The sequence below is a fragment of the Hydra viridissima genome, unplaced genomic scaffold (genome assembly GCF_058129835.1).
Source record: "Hydra viridissima isolate aposymbiotic clone 2 unplaced genomic scaffold, HvirCarnegie_v1 scaffold_2, whole genome shotgun sequence".
NCBI classification, from domain to species: domain Eukaryota; kingdom Metazoa; phylum Cnidaria; class Hydrozoa; order Anthoathecata; family Hydridae; genus Hydra; species Hydra viridissima.
In genome coordinates this window covers 7,355,139-7,374,703 of record NW_028324301.1, presented here as the reverse complement: position 1 = coordinate 7,374,703, position 19,565 = coordinate 7,355,139, and the positions used below count along the sequence as shown (strand labels likewise).

The 19,565-nt window shown below is 31.2% G+C and overlaps 3 protein-coding genes and 1 pseudogene across 4 annotated transcripts; 3 read left to right on the top strand and 1 right to left on the bottom strand.

Moving 5' to 3' along the window:
* Positions 1-3,471: 3,471 nt before the first annotated feature.
* On the bottom strand, positions 3,472-5,831 carry LOC149891733 (uncharacterized). 2 transcript variants are annotated; one of them, XM_090077555.1, is made up of 2 exons: positions 4,706-4,841; positions 3,766-4,617 (listed from the first exon to the last, which is right to left on the bottom strand). In XM_090077555.1, the coding sequence occupies exon 2, from the start codon at positions 4,578-4,580 to the stop codon at positions 3,948-3,950; it is 633 nt and encodes a 210-aa protein (XP_089933681.1). In that variant the 5' UTR covers positions 4,581-4,617; positions 4,706-4,841; the 3' UTR covers positions 3,766-3,947. The 2 variants fall into 2 exon arrangements, with proteins under 2 accessions (XP_089933680.1, XP_089933681.1); XM_090077554.1 differs by having other exon boundaries at positions 3,472-5,831.
* Positions 5,832-7,586: 1,755 nt separating this feature from the next.
* On the top strand, positions 7,587-9,610 carry LOC149891732 (uncharacterized; annotated as a pseudogene).
* Positions 9,611-11,830: 2,220 nt separating this feature from the next.
* On the top strand, positions 11,831-12,358 carry LOC149891731 (uncharacterized). The gene has a single exon (XM_090077566.1). It carries the CDS (start codon positions 11,976-11,978, stop codon positions 12,303-12,305), a length of 330 nt encoding a protein of 109 aa, XP_089933692.1. The 5' UTR covers positions 11,831-11,975; the 3' UTR covers positions 12,306-12,358.
* Positions 12,359-15,004: 2,646 nt separating this feature from the next.
* Positions 15,005-17,588, top strand: LOC145193549 (uncharacterized). Its single transcript, XM_090077551.1, has 4 exons — positions 15,005-15,763; positions 15,918-16,209; positions 16,339-16,617; positions 16,732-17,588. Exons 1-4 carry the CDS (start codon positions 15,681-15,683, stop codon positions 17,308-17,310), a joined length of 1,233 nt encoding a protein of 410 aa, XP_089933677.1. The 5' UTR covers positions 15,005-15,680; the 3' UTR covers positions 17,311-17,588.
* The last annotated feature ends 1,977 nt before the right edge of the window (positions 17,589-19,565 follow it).

Below are 19,565 nucleotides of genomic sequence, written 5' to 3'. Positions count from 1 at the left end.
GCTCTTCACATGAAGTTTTTAAACGCGTCAAATATACCGCTTCCACCAATAACGTGCTTTTTCACATATCTTTTTTTGTAAACGATCATTTTTTACAAGCAAAAAAAATTATTTTACAATGCATCTCTGAATCGATTTGTACTCGTCTTTGCTAATCACCTTTTGTCTCAGTAGCTTGTTGCATATGCTCACAGTCTCGTTTATTGAAGCCGTGTTTCCAGCACGACAAGAAGAGATACTCAATTGAAGCTTTTCCACCAACGCATTCGGATCGCTCGGAAGAACGATTAATCCATAACCTTTTTTTCCTTTAAGAGCGTTTTCAATAGGTATGATGAATTGATTGTATTTCTCAACCTCTGCAGCTTTGGGTTTGTTCATTCTTGCATCTGGCTTTACAGTTCCACTCTCTGATAAAATTTTCGAGTAATTAGCCACATCCTCTTCCGTCACGTCAAAATTCTTCGAAATGTTTGGATTGGTCATCAGTTCCCAAAGACCTCTTGTTCCTTCATACTTTTCACCACCTACAATCATGTCATCTCCTTCAAACAAAACACCCATTTTTCCAATCGTATATTGACCATCGTTTATTTGGATTAATTGGAATAGCACCACATGGAGCCATAACTTTTGTTTCTGATTTATACTGTGGTCGTTTTTTGGACAAACAAGTTACTAAAGATTGTGGCGTATACAACCTGCTTGAACCAGGAGACGAAATAGCGAATAAAAAGTTATCACATTTTACAAACACCATTTAAACTGTCTATGGCGCCAGAAATTAATAAAATATAAAGACATTTAATCTAAACTGCAAATATATTTTCTTGCATAAACTCAAAGTAAAATTTAGTTAATTTTGGTAAAGTAGTTTTTTCCGATTGCTCTTTAAGAAATTTAATACTCTCAATAAAAACATCTTTTTCAGTATAAACTATAAAATCTAGTTCTGTGACCTCTAATAATGCCATAACACCTTGACATTGACAAAAATAAACCTGATTTTGTTTAAGCATTGTTTCACCATCAACAACAGAAAGAAAAAATCTTTTATCTAGGCAAGCCTCAGCTATAGTTAAATCTTTTTTTGAATAAGGACATTTGATTTCAACAGCCCTTATTTTTTCATTTACTAATACAATTCCATCAGGGCTTGTACCGAGCCAAGACCATTTTGGGTTAATGATAGATCCACATCTTGTTACTGCTACATTTATTACACTTTCATACTTTTTTATTGCGGTGTTTTCATTTATTTTACCCCAATTACAAGCTTTGTTGCAAAAGTTATTTTTATTGTTTTTCAAAATTCTATTCAAAGTAGAGGCAGGAAATATACTTTTTTGTCTGTTAATAACAAAACCAAAGTTTGAAGATGTCAAGCGTTTTTTTTCTTTCTTCAAGCCATAAACTTGTAGATTGTGATAAAGTAGCTCTTTCCAAAGTCTTTATGTTCTCTTTTAATAGAACTAAATATTTTGAAATAAACATTAATTGAGCTTCATCAAATTCAAATGAGTCACTGAATTCTACTTCAAATCCATTAATTATGATATCAACAAGATTAAACATAACATCAGAATTTAAATTGAGTTCTTTTATATTTAGCTGATATTCAGATATTGATGTTTCATAGTAGGACGTGGAGTGATAATTGTTTCTTTTTAAAAGATTTTCAAATGCTATTCCTTCTCCTAGATTATATAAACTATCAGACGGTTTTTTAATTTTTTCATCGCTTGGATTATGTGCAAAAATTGGGGTTGCACAAAAGTTTCTATTTCCTGATACAAAAGGACGCTTTCGTGAGTTGTTTAGATCCTAAATCACTCTTTTCAAAGGAAACTTTAGAAAGCTTAATTGGTTCTGAGTTTTTTCCTTCAGCAGGAACATGCCATTGCTGTAACACTTTTGTGCATGTTTTATCGAATGGTACAGAGTCTAAATTTAATTGTTTATATTCATTTAACTGAAATAATACTGCAACAACATGCTTGCAGCATCCTCCCATACCAGCTTTACAATTACATTTAGCATACAAAATGTCTCCTTCTTTTTGACAAAAATGTACATATATAAGGTACTGATTTTTTTTTCATTGAAGCTGAAACGTTAGCTCTAACAAGAAAAGAATTTATTTCAATGTTGACATTAGGTTTTACAACTAAATTTTTAACGAAGTTCTCCTTAAATAGCTGATACCCAGATATTTTATGCTTTGAAGCACCCCTAGCTCCGAAATCAGTCGAACTATCGTCTATAATAAAATATTTGTGTATTTTTTCTCGGCTTATATTAGGTAGTAAGGAAAGACATCTTGACCAAGAGCTTATTTGTTCTTGTACAACTTCTTCAGCATCTATTTGATTAAACTGACTAGATATTTCTCGAAATACTGGTTGAGTAGCAATTGAAATGTTTTTAAAAAAACATGGATCAATATCAATAGTATTTGAATCATTTTCCAAACAAATTTCATAGCTATCAACTTTGTTTGTTTCTGACATGATTATATGTTTTGATAATTTGTTTATTTTCGGTGAATACAAAGACCAAAATGCACTGTGGTTTTTTTCTATAGAGGGAACGGTCCATTCGTTTCATATATTCCTTTTCGCTAATTTCCTTATTACAGATTCAATAAGTTATCTAAAATATCAAGTCAAGTGTATTAGTGTAACATGATGTTTGATATGAATATACTTTTGAAAACTGAATTTATATGTTCGATGCTCGATGGAAATGAAGAGGTATTTTCTAGGAAGAAGTTTGAATAGATAAGAGAATTGAGTAGATTTATCTGATACATAGGGACATATCCAGTAAACTTTTACAGTTTTAAAGAACCACCCCCTCTCCCACACCCCACCCTAAAACAAGACAAAACAGCATCTCTGTATACTAGAGTTATTACATATTAAAGATCACAGCTAACATGAAAATTTTTTAATAATAATTAGTCTAAATAAATTTTAATTCGTTTTTATAACCGGAGCATTTATCATGTTCAATCATTAAAGCCTTTGTTTTCGCACTTTCAATTTTGTGGCACCCCCCCTCCCCCGAAATAGATTCTTTTTATGCAAAAAGCACATGCTTTTGTAGCTTTTAATTGTAAGAAAATTAGAATAAGTTAATCTTTTGTAAATTTATCGAAATTAAAGTTTACGCGTATTTTCCTTGCTTCAATTAGCTTTCAACAATTGTATTAGAAAAATTTGTTTAAGAATAGAAGCTCATTGAAATTTAAGAAAAAAAACAAAAAAAACAAAAAAAACAAAATGAAAATCATTATTTTTCTGTAATTGTGATAAATTACAATTTAAGTTCAGGTTTTGTGAAATTAAGACTTTAGATTTATATATCATATTGCTAACATCTTGCAAAGATTTTGCCTTGAGCCTCATGCTGTGTGAGGGTCTACCAATTTGATTGATGAAAAAAAAATTTCCAGACTTTTTCTCAAGATTTTTATTGATTGCTATGCATTTTTTTTTAAATAGGAAAGAAAAAGCTTATACTCATTTTTTAAAGTACATGTAAAAACAAATAGCAAAAAAAAACAAACAAACAAAAAACAAAAAAATAAGGAACAAAAAAAATTTTTCAAGAAGGGTTACAACCCTGGGCTCCAGAGACCTAACGAAGATAAAGAAAAGAATTATATTTATAAAATGTTACTCTCTATTACTATTATAAACTCACTAAAAAAAGTTTTTAAAAAGAGTAAAGATACTCTTTTACAAATTTATCTTATTTTTTTTATTATTAATATTACTTCACAAAAAATGTAAAAATCTCTATTTGAAATTGCATTGTATTGAATATTATAAAACATTTTCACAAGTGAATTTAAAAAAATAGAAAAATATAATATTTCTACAAAGATTATTTTTTTCATTCATGTTTATAACTATGTGCAGTGGATATATATTAGATAAGTCTTAAGTAATAACTCTTGATAGGATTTCTCGATAGGCACATTCTTCCATCCCAATAATCTTACAAGATCTGCAGTTTGGACCATTATCTGGACCACAGTAGCCATCTGAAAAAAGAAAATCCAATTTTCTTCCGCAATAAAATACACCATTTGGTCCTTTCCTACATGAAAATCCTTCCCTATTAACATACCATCCAGGAGGAAGTTTACGAGTAGTAATATCTAATGCCATGCATGAGCAACAATTACAACCAGTGCCAGGACCACATATTCCGTTACAGCAGGTACATGGAGGTGATAGATCAAGTTTTCCAGAGCAATAGTATTTACCAGTGGCACCTAGTCTTGCTTGTCTACCAATTGAGTTAACTTTAGTACCAATAAAATCATTTGTGTAATTAAGTTCTTTGTCTTGTTTGTAACAGTTGGAAGAACTTTTAGAATAATACTCATCCAATATCTTCATCAAAAGATCACTATGACAGCTTATTAAATGATTCATTAAGTCAGATTTTTTTGCTTTGAAGGTGCAATTAGGTATCCAGCAATTATAAAACTGACATAACAAATTGTGCTGAGAAATATTAGACCGAGCTACATTCATTCCGCAACCTTCATTAGGACATTTTATCATTAAATTTCCTATCAGTCGACGTGCAAAAGTTGAAACACTATAAGAAAATGGTTTTGAACAACATTGAGGGCAGGATACTATACTAACTATACATTTTTGACAAAATACATGATTACAGCATTTACTTTCAACAGCATTATCTGCAATATCCCAACAAATTGAGCATGTTAAATCTTCCTCTAAATTTTTCTCCATGCCTTCATAAAGCTTATTCTAATTCTAAAATAAATATGTATCTTTATAAAAAAAACTATGAATAAAGATATTATGTATTTTAAAGGCAATTACAAGTATGTAATCATTTTGAAATGAATATCTATGTGTGTGCGTGTGTGCAGGGTGGCGCATAAGTCGCTCACAAATTTTAAACCAATCTGTTTTTTTTGTTGTTTCTCTTCTTAGGATTAGAAAGTAAATCTTTGAAAATTTAATAATGAACAAATTTACAAACGAAAAAAGAGTGAAGATAATTGAATTTTATTTTAAATAAACACTCAATTATTCTAAAACAGAGATCCCTTATGCGCCATTTTAATGTTTAGACATTCTCCTACTTAGCCTACAGTAATTAACTTGTTGAAGCGTTTTTGAGAACAGGGGTTCTGTTGCTGATAAGTCTCAACCCAGACGAGGTTTCTCAATACGCATGTCTAAAAATACAGAAAATGTCTAGTGCAGTTTGGGGACAATCCAACCACATAGACTCAAAGAGGTTATTAGAAATTTGGAATCTTACAGAGGTCGTTGCTGTGGATTCAAAGAGGCTTGGACATGTATCCACTAAGGTTCAATTAATATAACTTATACAACCAATAGTCTTGAAACAACGGTTAAATTACGCTCTCAGATTTTATGAAATTGCAACAAATAACATCAACTTTATTATCAACTTGATCATAGGAGATGAGGCCCATTCTCATTAGGACGGACATGTGAGTAAACAGAAAAAGAGATTTTGGGGTACCGAAAATGCACCTAACGTTCATGCAAGTTAATTACACCCACGTAAGGTTACAGCATGGTGTGGAATAACTTCAGAAAGGATTATTAGGCCGGGCCCTACATCTTTCCACGTCTTTCTGCCTCTTCAGCTTTGATGCCTCTATCTTCACTAACACTATATCTTGACGTCTTTGTCTGCGCTGTAACTGGAATATTTCTTTATCCTACATTTACTCTTTATCCAATTATTCTATGATTATGAGTTTTATTGCATCAGCGTGACATACACGTCATTTTCTTTTCAGTTTGCTTATCAAGGGTATATTTTAATTTTTACGGACTTTGCGGAGTGACCTCATTTTGAGGGATGTTTTAGTTTCTCAACCCAATTACTCAACAATAATTTAACGAGCACGCCGCTTTAATAGTTTTCCTAGTTTTTCCTCAAAATGCGTCTGCTAAAAAAGCGGTTAACCGCGTTAACCGCGTTAACTGGTATATTTTTGTTATTATATCGATAATGTAGTTATAGTGGTTAACTGCGGTTAATCCGGTTAATTTTGGACCCTCGACGGTTGGTTAAAGTGGTCAGTTGACTGGTTAACCGGTAGTTAACTGGTTAGATTAACCACTTTGCACACCTCTGTGTACGACTCGCGGATTTTAGTGTAATTCAGTCAACGGGAATTATGGGATGCATAGTGGGGCTATTCAAAAGTAAAGTCATGGAAAAAATTTCACTTACAAATAGGCAATTTTTTGCGGAATATAAAGGTGAGTTTCCACTCATCCGTTTTTGCTACGGGAAAGGGAAATGGTAGTAAGCATGGGAATTTCGGCCTTCGAAATCGACGAAATTAAACGAAATTCGTGTTTCAATTTCGGATCGAAATTGAGAACGAAATTTCGATTTTTTGGATTGTTTAATTTCGCGAAAAAATTTCGTATAATTTCGGGTCATTGAAAGTAACGAAATTGACACGAAATTAAACATAAGTTTTAATTTCGAAATTCGTGAATTTGTAATGTTTAAAAATTTCGTCTTTCGAAATTCAATATAAATTTCGATACGAAATTGAAACACGAATTTCGTTTAATTTCGTCGATTTCGAAGGCCGAAATTCCCATGCTTAAATGGTAGGGACAAGGCGATACAATGATAGGGTAAACTGACCTATATCTGGCCGCGTCTTAATTCTGGCCGATTTTCAGAAACCCAAAATGCTTTTATGTTATAGTTTATTGGTCTGTTATGAGATAAAATATGATATTTTAGGTTTGTAATTTTTAAATGTGCAGTTAAGAAAATGTATAGATATGCTGATGCTTTGAAAACATGCTGGAAATATTTGATTAATTTCTTGCCTCCGTAAACTCGATGTTTGATATTTTCAAAGTTTTGATAATTACATTCAAACATTATTGCGTTTGTAAATCCCTTGAATTGAAAGAAATATTAGAATGTAAAGTTATTAATACTGTATATGTAATTTTGCTAGTTTTGAATAATGTGTATAAATTATATTTATATGTGAATTTCTATTTTTAAAATTGTAATATATTTTCTACCGAATGTCCTATATCTGGCCAAAGAATATTCCTAATTCTGGCCATAAATAAGTTTATGTTTACGATTTTTTTAAACTGTAAAACATCTATAACTTTCAAAATGACACATGTTTATAGATATGTGTGTGTTTGTGTGTGAAATTTTGAAAACTATGTTATGCTTGTAGTATAGTTATGCAATTATTATATGTTATATGTACATGAGTCAGTTTCTATAGACACAAATGTATATATACTGCATTGTATTATATATATAGCCTATATAATGTTTAAAAATAATCCAAACTTAACTTTGTATTCTTTATAAACATAGTATTATATATAACTATAAATTTTATTTTAAGTAGATTAATAACATATTTTTATAACATTACATTACAAATACCATTTTATAAACAAAGTTCTATATATAAGTCTTGATAAATGACAATGGTCTTGATTAAATGCTTTTTTGCATAAAAATATTTTAATTTTGTTGTATAATAATGAATGTTATAGATATGCACCTAGATATATTATGGCTATATGCATTTAAATGCAAGAACATTTGTTAAGTATTAATAACTTTCTTATAGTTTAATATTTATGTTTTTTATAGAATTCTGACATTTTTTATTAGAATGGAAAAAATCAAGAAAGTTAAAATAAGAAAAAATTTACAAGATTCTAAAAAAAATGAAGAACTGTATAGAAGTAAACGTGGAAAACACTGTTTATGGAGTGATGCAGCTATGATATCAGCTATTGAAGCTGTAAAAAATGGATTTTCACAGCGTGCAGCATGTAAGGCTTTTGGTGTTCCAAGATGTTCTCTGCAAGTTAGACTTTCTGGAAAAACAGAATTGGGTGCCAAGCCTGGACATCCCACCCTTCTAAATGGTGAAGAAGAAAATAAAATAGTTGATTTTGCATGCAATCGTGCAGCATTAGGAATAGGATTTGGCTGATCTCAGTTTCTAAAATACGCTGAAAACTTTGCTGCAAAGCATAATAAATCATTCAAAAATGGAACACCTTCTGAAAAATGGTGGCGTGGGATGTGCAAAAGGCACAAACAGATAACTTTACATCAACCAGAAGTTACATCTGCTGTTAGACATCAGTGTATGAATGCTTGTAAAGTTTCAACATACTTTTCTATACTTAAAAATGTATTAATGGAAAATAATTTAATTAGTAAACCACAGAATATATGGAATATGGATGAGACTGGAATCCAGTTTGATTATCGCCCTGGGAAAATAATTGCTAAAAAAGGAGTAAAGTACCTACATAGTCGTACATCAGGTAATCGGGAAACAATCACTGTTATAGCTTGTGTCAATGCAATTGGTTACTCTCTTCCACCACATTTTATAGTAAAAGGAAAAACAAATAGGTCACTCAACAGCTTTCAAATTGAAAATGCACCAAAAGGAAGCACATGGAGTGTTTCTGATAGTGGTTGGACTAAGCAGGGAATAGCATTTCTCTGGTTTACCAAATCATTTCTTCCAAATATTGGTTCTGACAGACCTCAATTACTTATTTTAGATGGCCATGACTCACACAACTTTGTAGAGTTATTAGATGTAGCTGTGGCAAACAAAATACATATTTTTGAATTGCCAGCTCACACTTCTAACTGGCTTCAGCCTTGTGATCAATCAGTATTTGGCCCACTCAAGAAAGCTTACAGAAAAGCATGTGAAAATTTGATTAGTAATTTTCCTGGGACACTAGTTTCAAGAGTAAGTTTTTGTGGATTGATGAAGCAGGCTTGGAACAAATCTGCTACCCCAAATAATATTATATCTGGTTTTCGAGCTTGTGGAATTTATCCATATAATCCAAATATAATTCCACCTGAAGCTTACATGCCAAATTCTTTATACATAGAACCCAGTTATCAAAATAATGAGAATCTGTTGAAAATTTTAGGCGACCTACCTCAAGTATCTAATGACTATTGTGAAACAGCAGAATTTAATATTGATCAATTGAATCAATCAATTGAAACAGATGTTGACTTTTCTATTTCAACATCTATAGCAACAAAGCATTCTTTAATATTAAATTTTGACCATACATATGCTATTCCTAATCCATCCCCAGTAAAAAATATAGTTACAGATAATATTAATACTCAAAATGTTGCCATGAACGAAATAAAAATAACAGGTTCAAGTGTTTATCAAAATTTTCCATTTAAAAATCAATCCTTTCCAGGAGATCCAGATTCTGATGTTTTAACATATCCCACTCAAATCATTAAAAAAACGAAAACTGCATTGAAACCAAAGTATTTTTTGCTTACATCTCAAGAAGCACTGGATAAAAAACATGAAGAAGTTCAAAAAAAGTTAATCAAAGAAAAAAAAGAGAAGAAAATGTTATGTTAAAGAGAAAAAAACAGGAGGAAAAAAAAACATGAAACTTCCAAACTGTGGAGAAAAAAAAAGTGAACAATATATTCTTCTTTTTTTATATTTTGTTGTTTCTATTTTAACTTGAATATTGGTGTTCTAGTTTCTTGCTTATGTAATGTTTCTTCTTTCAATTGAATTTTTTTCTGTTTAAAAACATGTAATTTATAAAAGAAATTATGCGTAAATCTAGCCGACGGCCAGAATTAGGTAAGAAGCGGCCAGAATTAAGTCTCAGCGGCCAGAAATAAGTCTTTTAACTAGCATCTGAAAAACTGATGCTTAAACACATATCAAGTTTGATTTTGTAAAAAATTTTTCTGAATAATATCCATCCCTAAATATTCCTATTTATGTGCTAATTTATTTATTCATGTAACGCTACATGATTTTATATTTTTAAACAATAAGCACGATGTGGCCAGATATAGGTCAGTTTACCCTATATATTAACTAGATGTCTAACTTCCGAAAAAAAGTGAAGCAAATTTTTTTTGCCACCAGCATATGATTGGATAATAACTTGTTTTGCCACCAGCATCTGATTGGTTAACAGATATTACGGAAAAACGAATAGCAAAAATAAAACAAAACATCGTTAGAAATTTTTCTTTGCTGAGGCTACCGGTTTTACAACCTCCAAAAATTTGCTTCACATTTTCTTACGGAATTTATGTGAAGTTAGACATCTAGTTAATATATATCATTGAGGCGATACTTATTACAGGCCTTCCCGTCGCGAATCAGTATTTTTGACTGGGGGCGGACAATATTACGGAAAGTTTAGTATTATAATTTCGATTTGAGAGCAGTTGATAGTCACAAAATGGTTAAAAAGTGTTGCAGCCCTGGATGTAGAGGAAACTGTGACACTAAAAATAAAGTACGAGTTTATAGGCTTCCCTCGAATGAAGAAGAACGAAATCGTTGGATAAATTCAATTCCAAGAAGTAATTTTCCAAATAAGCCAGATACTGTTGTCTGTGAAAGACATTTTCCAGAAAATTTTTTTAAAAGCTCGTGTCAATGGGAAAGATAGACCAATCGAACCTCCTTCAATTTTTCCTAATATTCCATCAAGTGTTATACTAACTCAACCTTTAAAACCAAGGTCCGCTACTAAAGTAATGTCTTCTATCAGAAATGAAAAGTGTGATGAGTTGTCACAATATTTAAAAAGTGATTTGCTTACGTTCATTTCTTTATGTGAAGATATTAAAAATCATAAATTTGTCTGTCCTGTAACAACTTTTGTTATAAATGAAGTTTTGCACATCCAATCAAATTCCTTTTTTGTTAACTGCATACCTATGTTTGCTATTCATATCTCAAGCAATTTTAAATTTGAAAGTTTTCATGCTGGTGTTCATTTCTTTATTTCTTCATTATCTATTACCACCCTTGATTTTTGGTCAAAAGTGGAAGAAACAATTCTCTATCTGAACAACATTGAAGTTGATCATCAAAGATCGATATTACAAGATCATATTGCATCTATGAATGCATCAGAAGTAGGTAAAAAAATTTATAATATAGAATTAATCATCAGATTGTATTCTTATTTTTCAACATGTTGAAGTCTACACAATCAGTTAAGAAAAGATTTTAAACTTCCAAGTGTAAAAACACTGACAAAAATTACATCTAGGATGAAGAATGTTTCAGATATTAATTTTATCAGCACTGTATTTTCAAATATAGAGGAGAATCAGAGGAATTGTATAATATTGGTAGATGAGGTTTATGTAAAGTCTCTTCTTCTCTACCATGGTGGTTCTCTATTTGGAAAAGCTAAAAAATAATCCTAAGTTGTTAGCAAATACTGTTTTGGGTATCATGGTTAAATGTTTAAAAGGTGGATGATCTTTTTTGGATGCTTTTTTGTTTGAGCAAGTATGCTATGTTATTAATTCAATCAAGTCTATCAATGGAAAAGTTATTTCAGTTATTTGTGATGGAAATTAAACAAATCAAGCTTTTTTAAATTTATTTGAAGGAAATTGAAGAAAAACTTTGGTTAACAAAATGTGGGATTTTTCTACTTTTTGATTATGTTCATATACTAAAAAGTATCAGAAATAACTGGATAACAGAAAAAACACGGGAATTGCATTTTGAAAAAAATCAAAATATGACTGCTAAATGGAGTGACCTTAAATGTTTATTTGATTTTGAGAAAGATCAGCTAATTAAATTATCTAGACTAAATTTTGTAGCTATACATCCAAAACCCATTGAAAGACAAAATGTATCACACTGTTTAAAAGTGTTTTGTGATGAAACTATAGCTGCTTTCAAAACTTATTCAAAACTTATTCACACTTCTAATATGAATGAAGCCATTTCTTTTTAAGAAAAATTCTGGAAAATAGTTAGTGTAAAAGAAATTTATGATGATACTCGATTTTTAGATTCTCATAAAAGAGTTATTTCAGAAGAAGTAGACATAAATTTGCAATATTTAATTGATTTCGGAGATATGAGTGGTAAACAAGGGCGTAGAATAAAATCCCTAATTAGAGATACAGGTACTTCAATTTGGCATACTTGTTATGGGTTAGTAGAGATGTGTAAACATTTGTTAAAAAACAATTTCATTTATGTTATGTTAGGAGAGTTCTCAACAGATTATAATGAAAAAGCATTCAGTAAGTTTAGACAAGGTTCAGACGGAACATATTTTATAACTGTTCAAAATGTTATTGAAAAATTAAACATTGAAAAAGCTAAACTGTTATTGGAATTAAAAGTTGATGTTTCAAATTACACTACTGATATTGAGCATTTGTCAAAAATGTGGCTATTTTAGAAGTGAAGAATCTTATGATATAATTAATCAATTACCTGAACTAGAAGCATCTTTGCCACTGAGTACAAAAATGGCTCTGTTTTATATTGCAGGCTATGTTACAAGAAAAGATGATGTCAGTGAAAATGAATTGTTGACTGACACTGCATTTTATTTTCAGTTGTATGGCTGACACTGCATTTTATTTTCAGTTGTATGGCAGTGGGTTTTTTTTTTGTTACATTATTTTTGAAGTTGAGAAAAAAAAGACATGCAGAAAGTTGTTGTGTCCATTGAAGTTAGAACTTGAGCGAATGAAAGAAATAGGTGTTATCAAAATAGTTAATCAACTTACAGACTGGTGTCATCCAATAGTAGTCGTGAACAAACCAAATGGACAGCTTCGTATCTGTATTGATTTGACACAATTAAACAAAGATACAAAACGTGAATTCTATGAACTTCTGAGTGTAGATGATACATTGGTGCAACTAGGAAATGGTTGTAAATATATGGCTAAGTTAGATGCCAACTCAGGATATCAGCAGTTACCAATGGATGTTGAAAGTCAATTAAAATGTACATTTGCTACACCTTTTGGTTGTTTCTGCTCAACGAGGGGTCCATTTGGGCTAACATCACTCCCAGAAATTTTTAGTAAAAAAATGGATCATGTAATTGAACCTTTAAGAGATCTTTTAAGTTCAAAATCAGCATGGTTTTGGACTGACAATCATTCAAAAGTATTCAATGATGTAAAAAATAGTTTGACTAATCCACCCATTTTGGCCCTCTATGATGTTAAAAAACCTGTAAAAGTAAGAACAGATGGAAGTTTGTTAAACGGACTTAGTGTAGTTATTTACCAGAGTCATGATGGAGTATACAAACCAATTGATTGTGCATCTAGATTTTTGACAATGACTGAGAAAAATTATTATCCAATTGAAATGGAAATGTTAGCTGTAGCATGGGGGTGCACACGCATGTCAAAATATTTGTATGGTCTACCAAATTTTATATTGGAAACAGATCATAAACCATTAATTCCCATATTAAATTACTGTTCACTTATTGAGATATCTCTGAGAATTCAATGCTTAAGAATGAAATTGTTAAGATTTTCATTTACTGCAGAGCAAGTTCCTGGTAACTTGATCACTGACGCAGATGATATGTCTTGTGCACCTGTATCTCAATCTACAAAGGAAGATGAGATAGCAGAAAATGATCTTAACATATATGTTAATTCAATAATAAAAAGTATGCCTGCTACAGAGAATCGGTTAGATGAAATTAGGAAGAAAACTGGAGAAGATGAACTTTTGAAACAATTGGAAGAAAGTATAATTTCGGGATGGCCAAATAAAAAAAAAATACTATCCAGCTAATCTCCAGCCTTATTGGGATTTCAAAGATAAAATAGTTAAAATTGATGGACTTTTGTTATATCAAAATAGAATAGTAATCCCAGTTAGTATGCGAAAAGAAATTCTTTCAAATTTACATGAAGGTCACTTGGGAATGGATAAATGCAAACAGTGTGCACGTCAGAGTGTTTTCTGGCCTGGTTTAAATAACCAAATTGAACAATTAATTCGAAAATGTGAGGCATGTATGAAATATCTCCCATCAAAGCCAAAAGAACATCTGTTATCTCCTGTAATTCCAACGCGACCATGGTAAAAACTGGGAACTGATTTGTTTCAATGGGCTAATAAAAACTATTTAATTATTGTTGATTACTATAGCCTGTGGGCTGAAGTGTTTGTGCTTTCAACTACTAGATCAACTGATGTAATACAAGCATATAAAGAATCATTTTCTAGAAATGGTATCCCAGAAGAATTAGTGTCAGATAATGGTACACAATATAGTTCGAAATTGTTTTGTCAATTCTCTCAACAGTGGGAATTTAAACACATAACAAGTAGTCCACACTATGCACAATCGAATGGTTTAGCAGAAGCCACTGTAAAATCAATAAAATTGTTGATAAAGAAATGTTATATGTCAAATGAAGACATTTATAAAGGTATCTTAATATTACGTAATACTCCAATAAAATGTGGTTTATCTCCAGCAGAGTTATTACAGGGACGTCAACTAAGAGACAATTTACCCAGATTTCAAACTCAAAATAAGAAACAATTGAAAAAGTCAAGAGATTTAGTCAAAGAGAGAATTCAATCTAAAAAATACTATGATAAAAATATTGGTCCTTTTGTACCACAGGTCTTTAGACAAGTTCAAAATGTTGCAATTCAAAATGAAGTAACTCGCGATTGGAGTCTAAGGGGTAAAATAGTTAAATGTGTTGCCCCTAGATCATATAAAGTAAAATTGAATGACAATGGACATATCCTTCGTCGAAATCTGATTCATCTTAGAAAAGTGTATGCAATATCTGCTCCTTGTTTGAGTTGGAATAATACGGCAATAATGCGCAGAAGCAATCCTAATCTTCTGGTTGATGAATACAGTAGTAACGCAACGGTTTCACCTGATTTTGAGAGTGAGAAAATGATAATTGCAAAAGAAAACAGATTAGTGGAAGATACAAGAGAAGAACAAATATGAGTATCCAGTCGCGGACAAATAATAAAGAATAAAAGGCCACTCGATTATGAGTAGTTATGAGTTATTGACATTTACATTTGGGTTATGTTTTATTAGGGACATGTGTCATATTTATATACATGTATAAATATACGGGCTGATCTTAGAGATCGGTGCCAGTCTTAAAAGAGAATATAGATAATAAACACAACAATGTGTATAAAAGATCTGGACAAAACCAGAGCTAACTATTCAAAGCAAAAAGAAAAGAGTGACTAATAGACTACCTTTTATTTTAGATGGTCAGGATTCTGTACTTAATACTTCAAATTCATCTGACACACTCAGTTCAAGTGGCAGTAAATATCACCCTAGTCCTGCCAAAAAACAAAACACATCAAACTCTCAATCTCAACAAATTGACGTTAGCAAAGACACCATACATAACACAATGAGAACATCTCTGGGAGCCAACATATCTGCCCATAAAATCACTGCTACTCTAACAAAGTTGGTTATTGAAGGGGGAGGTAATCCAGATAAGCTGCCTCTTTCATATTCAAGTGTATAAATACGAAAAATAAGATACTTAATGAAGATTTTGAAAAGTTAAAAAAATTATTGCAGTATCATATTAACCACAAAGATGGCAAGCTTGAACTACATTTTGATGGGAAAATAATAAAGGATTTAATACCTGAGCACTGTGACAAAGCGAAGGATAGGATCTGTGTACTTGTAAGTTTTAATGGTAAGAATTATCTTCTAGGTGCACCAGGTATTGAATCTGGCACTGGCCTAAACCAGTTTAATGCAATCAGTCAACTTTTGAAGGAGATGGACATAGCTGACAATGTGCACTCTTTATGCTTTGACACTACCAGTAGCAATACTGGAAAACTGTGTGGAGCTATATACAGGTAAATAAAAATAAGAATATATTTTTTAAATCTTATTTCTAACTTTGTTATTTGAATTTTTAAAGTACTATAACAATTATGTGAGGCTACAGAAATATTGATAATAATTTGACTGTGGTAAATATGAAATGTAAGAGCGCTTTGTACTTTTAAGATTGAGATCTGACCTTGGCAAGCCCTTACTGATGTTGACCTGCTGTCACCACGTAGAAGAGGTCCACATCAATCATTTTGAAAAGGCTATTGGTTGCAAGGCCACTGTTGGTCCTAAAAACCCTCTTTTTAAATTGCTTCATAAACAATGGCATTCAATTGATACTGAAAGTTGCCAGCTAAATAGGTTTGAATGGAAATCTGTTTGTGGAACTTGGCTAGAAGCTCAAGCCATTGAAGCAAAGAACCAACTTATGGAGGTAGTAAAAACCAAAGCTTTTAAAAACTCAGAGGTTAGTTTAAAAATATTGCAAGCAGACATTTATTAAAACTCTATGTAATTATTTTTAGAAGCATTTTTTTCATTGCGTAATAGTATTTAGATTTAGGAAATATTCAATAAAAACATAATAAACTTTTAGACTGGTAAGAAGAGAGATGACTACCATGAGCTGCCAGAATTATGTCTTATGTACCTGGACCCAAGCTTTATCTGCAAGTTTAAGAAACCTGGTGCTATGCATCATGTCAGATTCATGGCCAAAGATATTTATTACATGAAAATTCTCCTTCTTAAAGATTTTGTGCAAAACCATGTAGATCTGGATTCAGCTCTCATCACCAGGATGGGCAAGTTTATTGCTATCTTCTATGCACCCAAGTTTCTGACTAATGAGAAGCCAGACGTTGCTCCATTACAGGTATTTAAACACAGTACAAGCATTAAGTTTAAATATAAATTTGCTATTACTAAATTTCATGCATTAACTGTAAATTTAAAAAATTACAAAAATATATCATTTTTTCTTTATCAGGACTTGAATTCTGTTTGGAAGATGTCCAGGTATGTTGAGGATGAACCTGCTGCAAGTGCAGTTTTTAAATCATGGGGAAACCATAGCTGGTACCTGGATCCAACTGTTGTTCCAATTGTGCTGGTAAATTCAGATGATTCAATTACTGAACAAGAAAAGGAGAGGATCGCCAAAAAGCTCTATAACATACCCATACCAAATGATTATGACATGGATAGACATAACAATAAAGGTTTCTTGCCTGAAATAAAAGACATGTCTGTACTTGACAAGCGGCCAGAACTGGTTGACTTTATCACTGCTGAATCGTGGCTAATTTTTGAGATTTTAGGCCATGACAAAACTAAGTCCAAATGGATGATTTATCCAGCTAGCTCCTGGAATATCGATTCTGATTATTTAGAGTTCCAGTCGTACGTCAAAAACTTGGCTGTCGTCAATGATTGTAGTGAGAGGGCTGTAAAGCTGGTACAGGAAACAGTGTGTCAAGTTAAGTCTGAGCATAAGCTGCAAAAGCTGCTCAAATTCAAAAAACAACTGGACCGTGCAATCCTCAAAGACCAAAGCTGCCTACCGTAAATCAGCTGAGCAGAAAACACCAGCTCAGCTTTTGAGAGAGTTTCCTGAAATAGGAGGTATAAATGCATTCAGATCCTGTGAAATGAACACTGAATCAGATAGCAACACTGATTTGTTTCCTGATGTTGATGCCATAGAACAACTGTTTTGTGACCATGAGGCTGCTAATTACACCTAGTTAACTATATTTTGTTGAATTTTGTAATTTTTGTTTAATAAACTTTTACTATTATTTGTATATTATAGTATTTAAAAGAAATTGACGGGGGTGGGCTCCCCCCCCCTTTCTTGTTTTTTAAGGCGGGTAATCAAAATACACTGTTGATTATTATGTTTCTATAAAGAATTTAAGCATACATTAAAAAAATCAAAGTTCTATCTACATTAGAAGACCCACCCCAAAATTAGTTTTTATTGTATTTGCTTTTCTTATATATATATATATATATATATATATATATATATATATATATATATATATATATATATATATATATATATATATATATATATATATATATATATATATATATATGTATGTATGTATGTATGTATTGTATTATTATTATTACTTTAAAAAATATATTAAAACATATCAATTTATTTCAATACTAGAAGGAACGTCTGAGTTGTTTTGCACTCGCAGAGCTCAGTTAACAATCCATACAACAGTTGTACAATTTTGGGCCAAAAAAGGCTCAAAAGTTGTCTACCATACAGTTATGTTATAAACCTTCTAGCATACTGAAGAGGGTAGTTAAGGATTGAAACGTATATACCAGAAGCAGTTAACAGTGTAAATCATTCAGCTGTCCTAATACTCCCTGAAAATTTCTTAACTAACAAAAGAAATTTTAAAAAGTCGTAAGGATCAAGTTGCGACCAGCCATTTTTTCTCTTTTGAAAATCGAAAAAATGACGCATTTTTCCTCGTTTATGCTGACAATTGACAATTAAAAGTCAACCGATCACACAATATAAGTTTAACGATTATGGGTATTCTCTGTGGCTTTTGTTTACAATCTGGCTGTACTACACATCCCAAAAGCCTTTGTGTCACCGATTACACGATTTTAATGGAGATTATGCGGAGTCGTACACCCTTGCTGCTTATAGTGGAAAAATTAACGCCAAACATGGCCTACTTTATACACGGCCGGATATGTTGCATAAATAAGACAAAAATTAGAAGGCCAATTTTCAGTGTTTTTTCTCCAGAAACGTCGCACAGTGACTCAAACAACAAAAAAATGGTAACAAACCCCTCAACTTTTTTGAAAATATAATGCCCTTTTTTAAAAGATATTAAGTTACAATGATTATTTATTTAAAAAATAAACACAGTTTTTTCATAAAACTCATATTTTATATTTTATGGGTAAAAGAAGTTAAAAACTTCAATATTATATTCAAGGAAATCTGAAAAATGAGAGATTTTTATTTCGTTAAATTGGAGACTTTTTAATTTAAATGAAAATCTATATTTACTTTTAAGATAACCTTTTAACCTTATATGTTTCCAATATATTGGGAAAAAAAATCAAAATCTGATTATCTTTGTTCAAGTTAGAAGAATTTTCTAAAATTATATAGAATATATGAATACTTTTTTGTTTTAAGGTAGTACACCAGGAAGAAAAATGACAAAAAAAAAATTTTTTTTATTTTTTTTAATTTTATGAAAGATTGACCCTTTAAGTTGACTTTTAAAAAAAACTTTCGACATACTTGTTTAAATATATAGCTTAACTTTGACCTACTTGAGCCCCATTATCATATAAAACTCCCTAGCAACCTCATAGCAACAAGTTTTTAACTTGTTTTGGAAGTGATTTTGGACTTGTTTTTTCAATAGCAATTTTGAGATGAAAGGCATAAAGTTATCAAGAAAGAGTTGCTCTTGTTTTTCCGGTCTAAAATGCATTGATAGAAGTCACAAACCTTATTAAACAGAGCACAAACATTCTTGTTGCTTATTTGATTTTTTTTTGTTAAGATGTCAAGTAAAAAAAATTTATCGAGAAAAGTTAAAAGAAAATGGAATGGATGTCATCCTAATAAAAATTATTCTACTGTTCAGCCTTTAATATCTATATCTTCATCAGTTGTTCCAACTAGTCTCAGTGCTAAGAAACTAGTTACTGACAATAGTATTGAAAGTTTTGATGATAAACAAATTGATAACTATTTCGTTTTGATTAATTTTACCATATTAAAAAGTTTGATTTCAAAAACAGTTTGTCAGTGCTATTATT

Coding starts and splice junctions, on each gene's coding strand:
- LOC149891731 (XM_090077566.1), top strand. CDS start 11,976: ATGAGTGGTAAACAAGGGCGTAGAATAAAATCCCTAATTAGAGATACA.
- LOC145193549 (XM_090077551.1), top strand. CDS start 15,681: ATGGACATAGCTGACAATGTGCACTCTTTATGCTTTGACACTACCAGT. Junction 15,764..15,917: donor CTGTGTGGAGCTATATACAG/GTAAATAAAAAT, acceptor TGTACTTTTAAG/ATTGAGATCTGACCTTGGCA. Junction 16,618..16,731: donor CAGACGTTGCTCCATTACAG/GTATTTAAACAC, acceptor TTTCTTTATCAG/GACTTGAATTCTGTTTGGAA.
- LOC149891733 (XM_090077554.1), bottom strand. CDS start 4,775: ATGGAGAAAAATTTAGAGGAAGATTTAACATGCTCAATTTGTTGGGAT.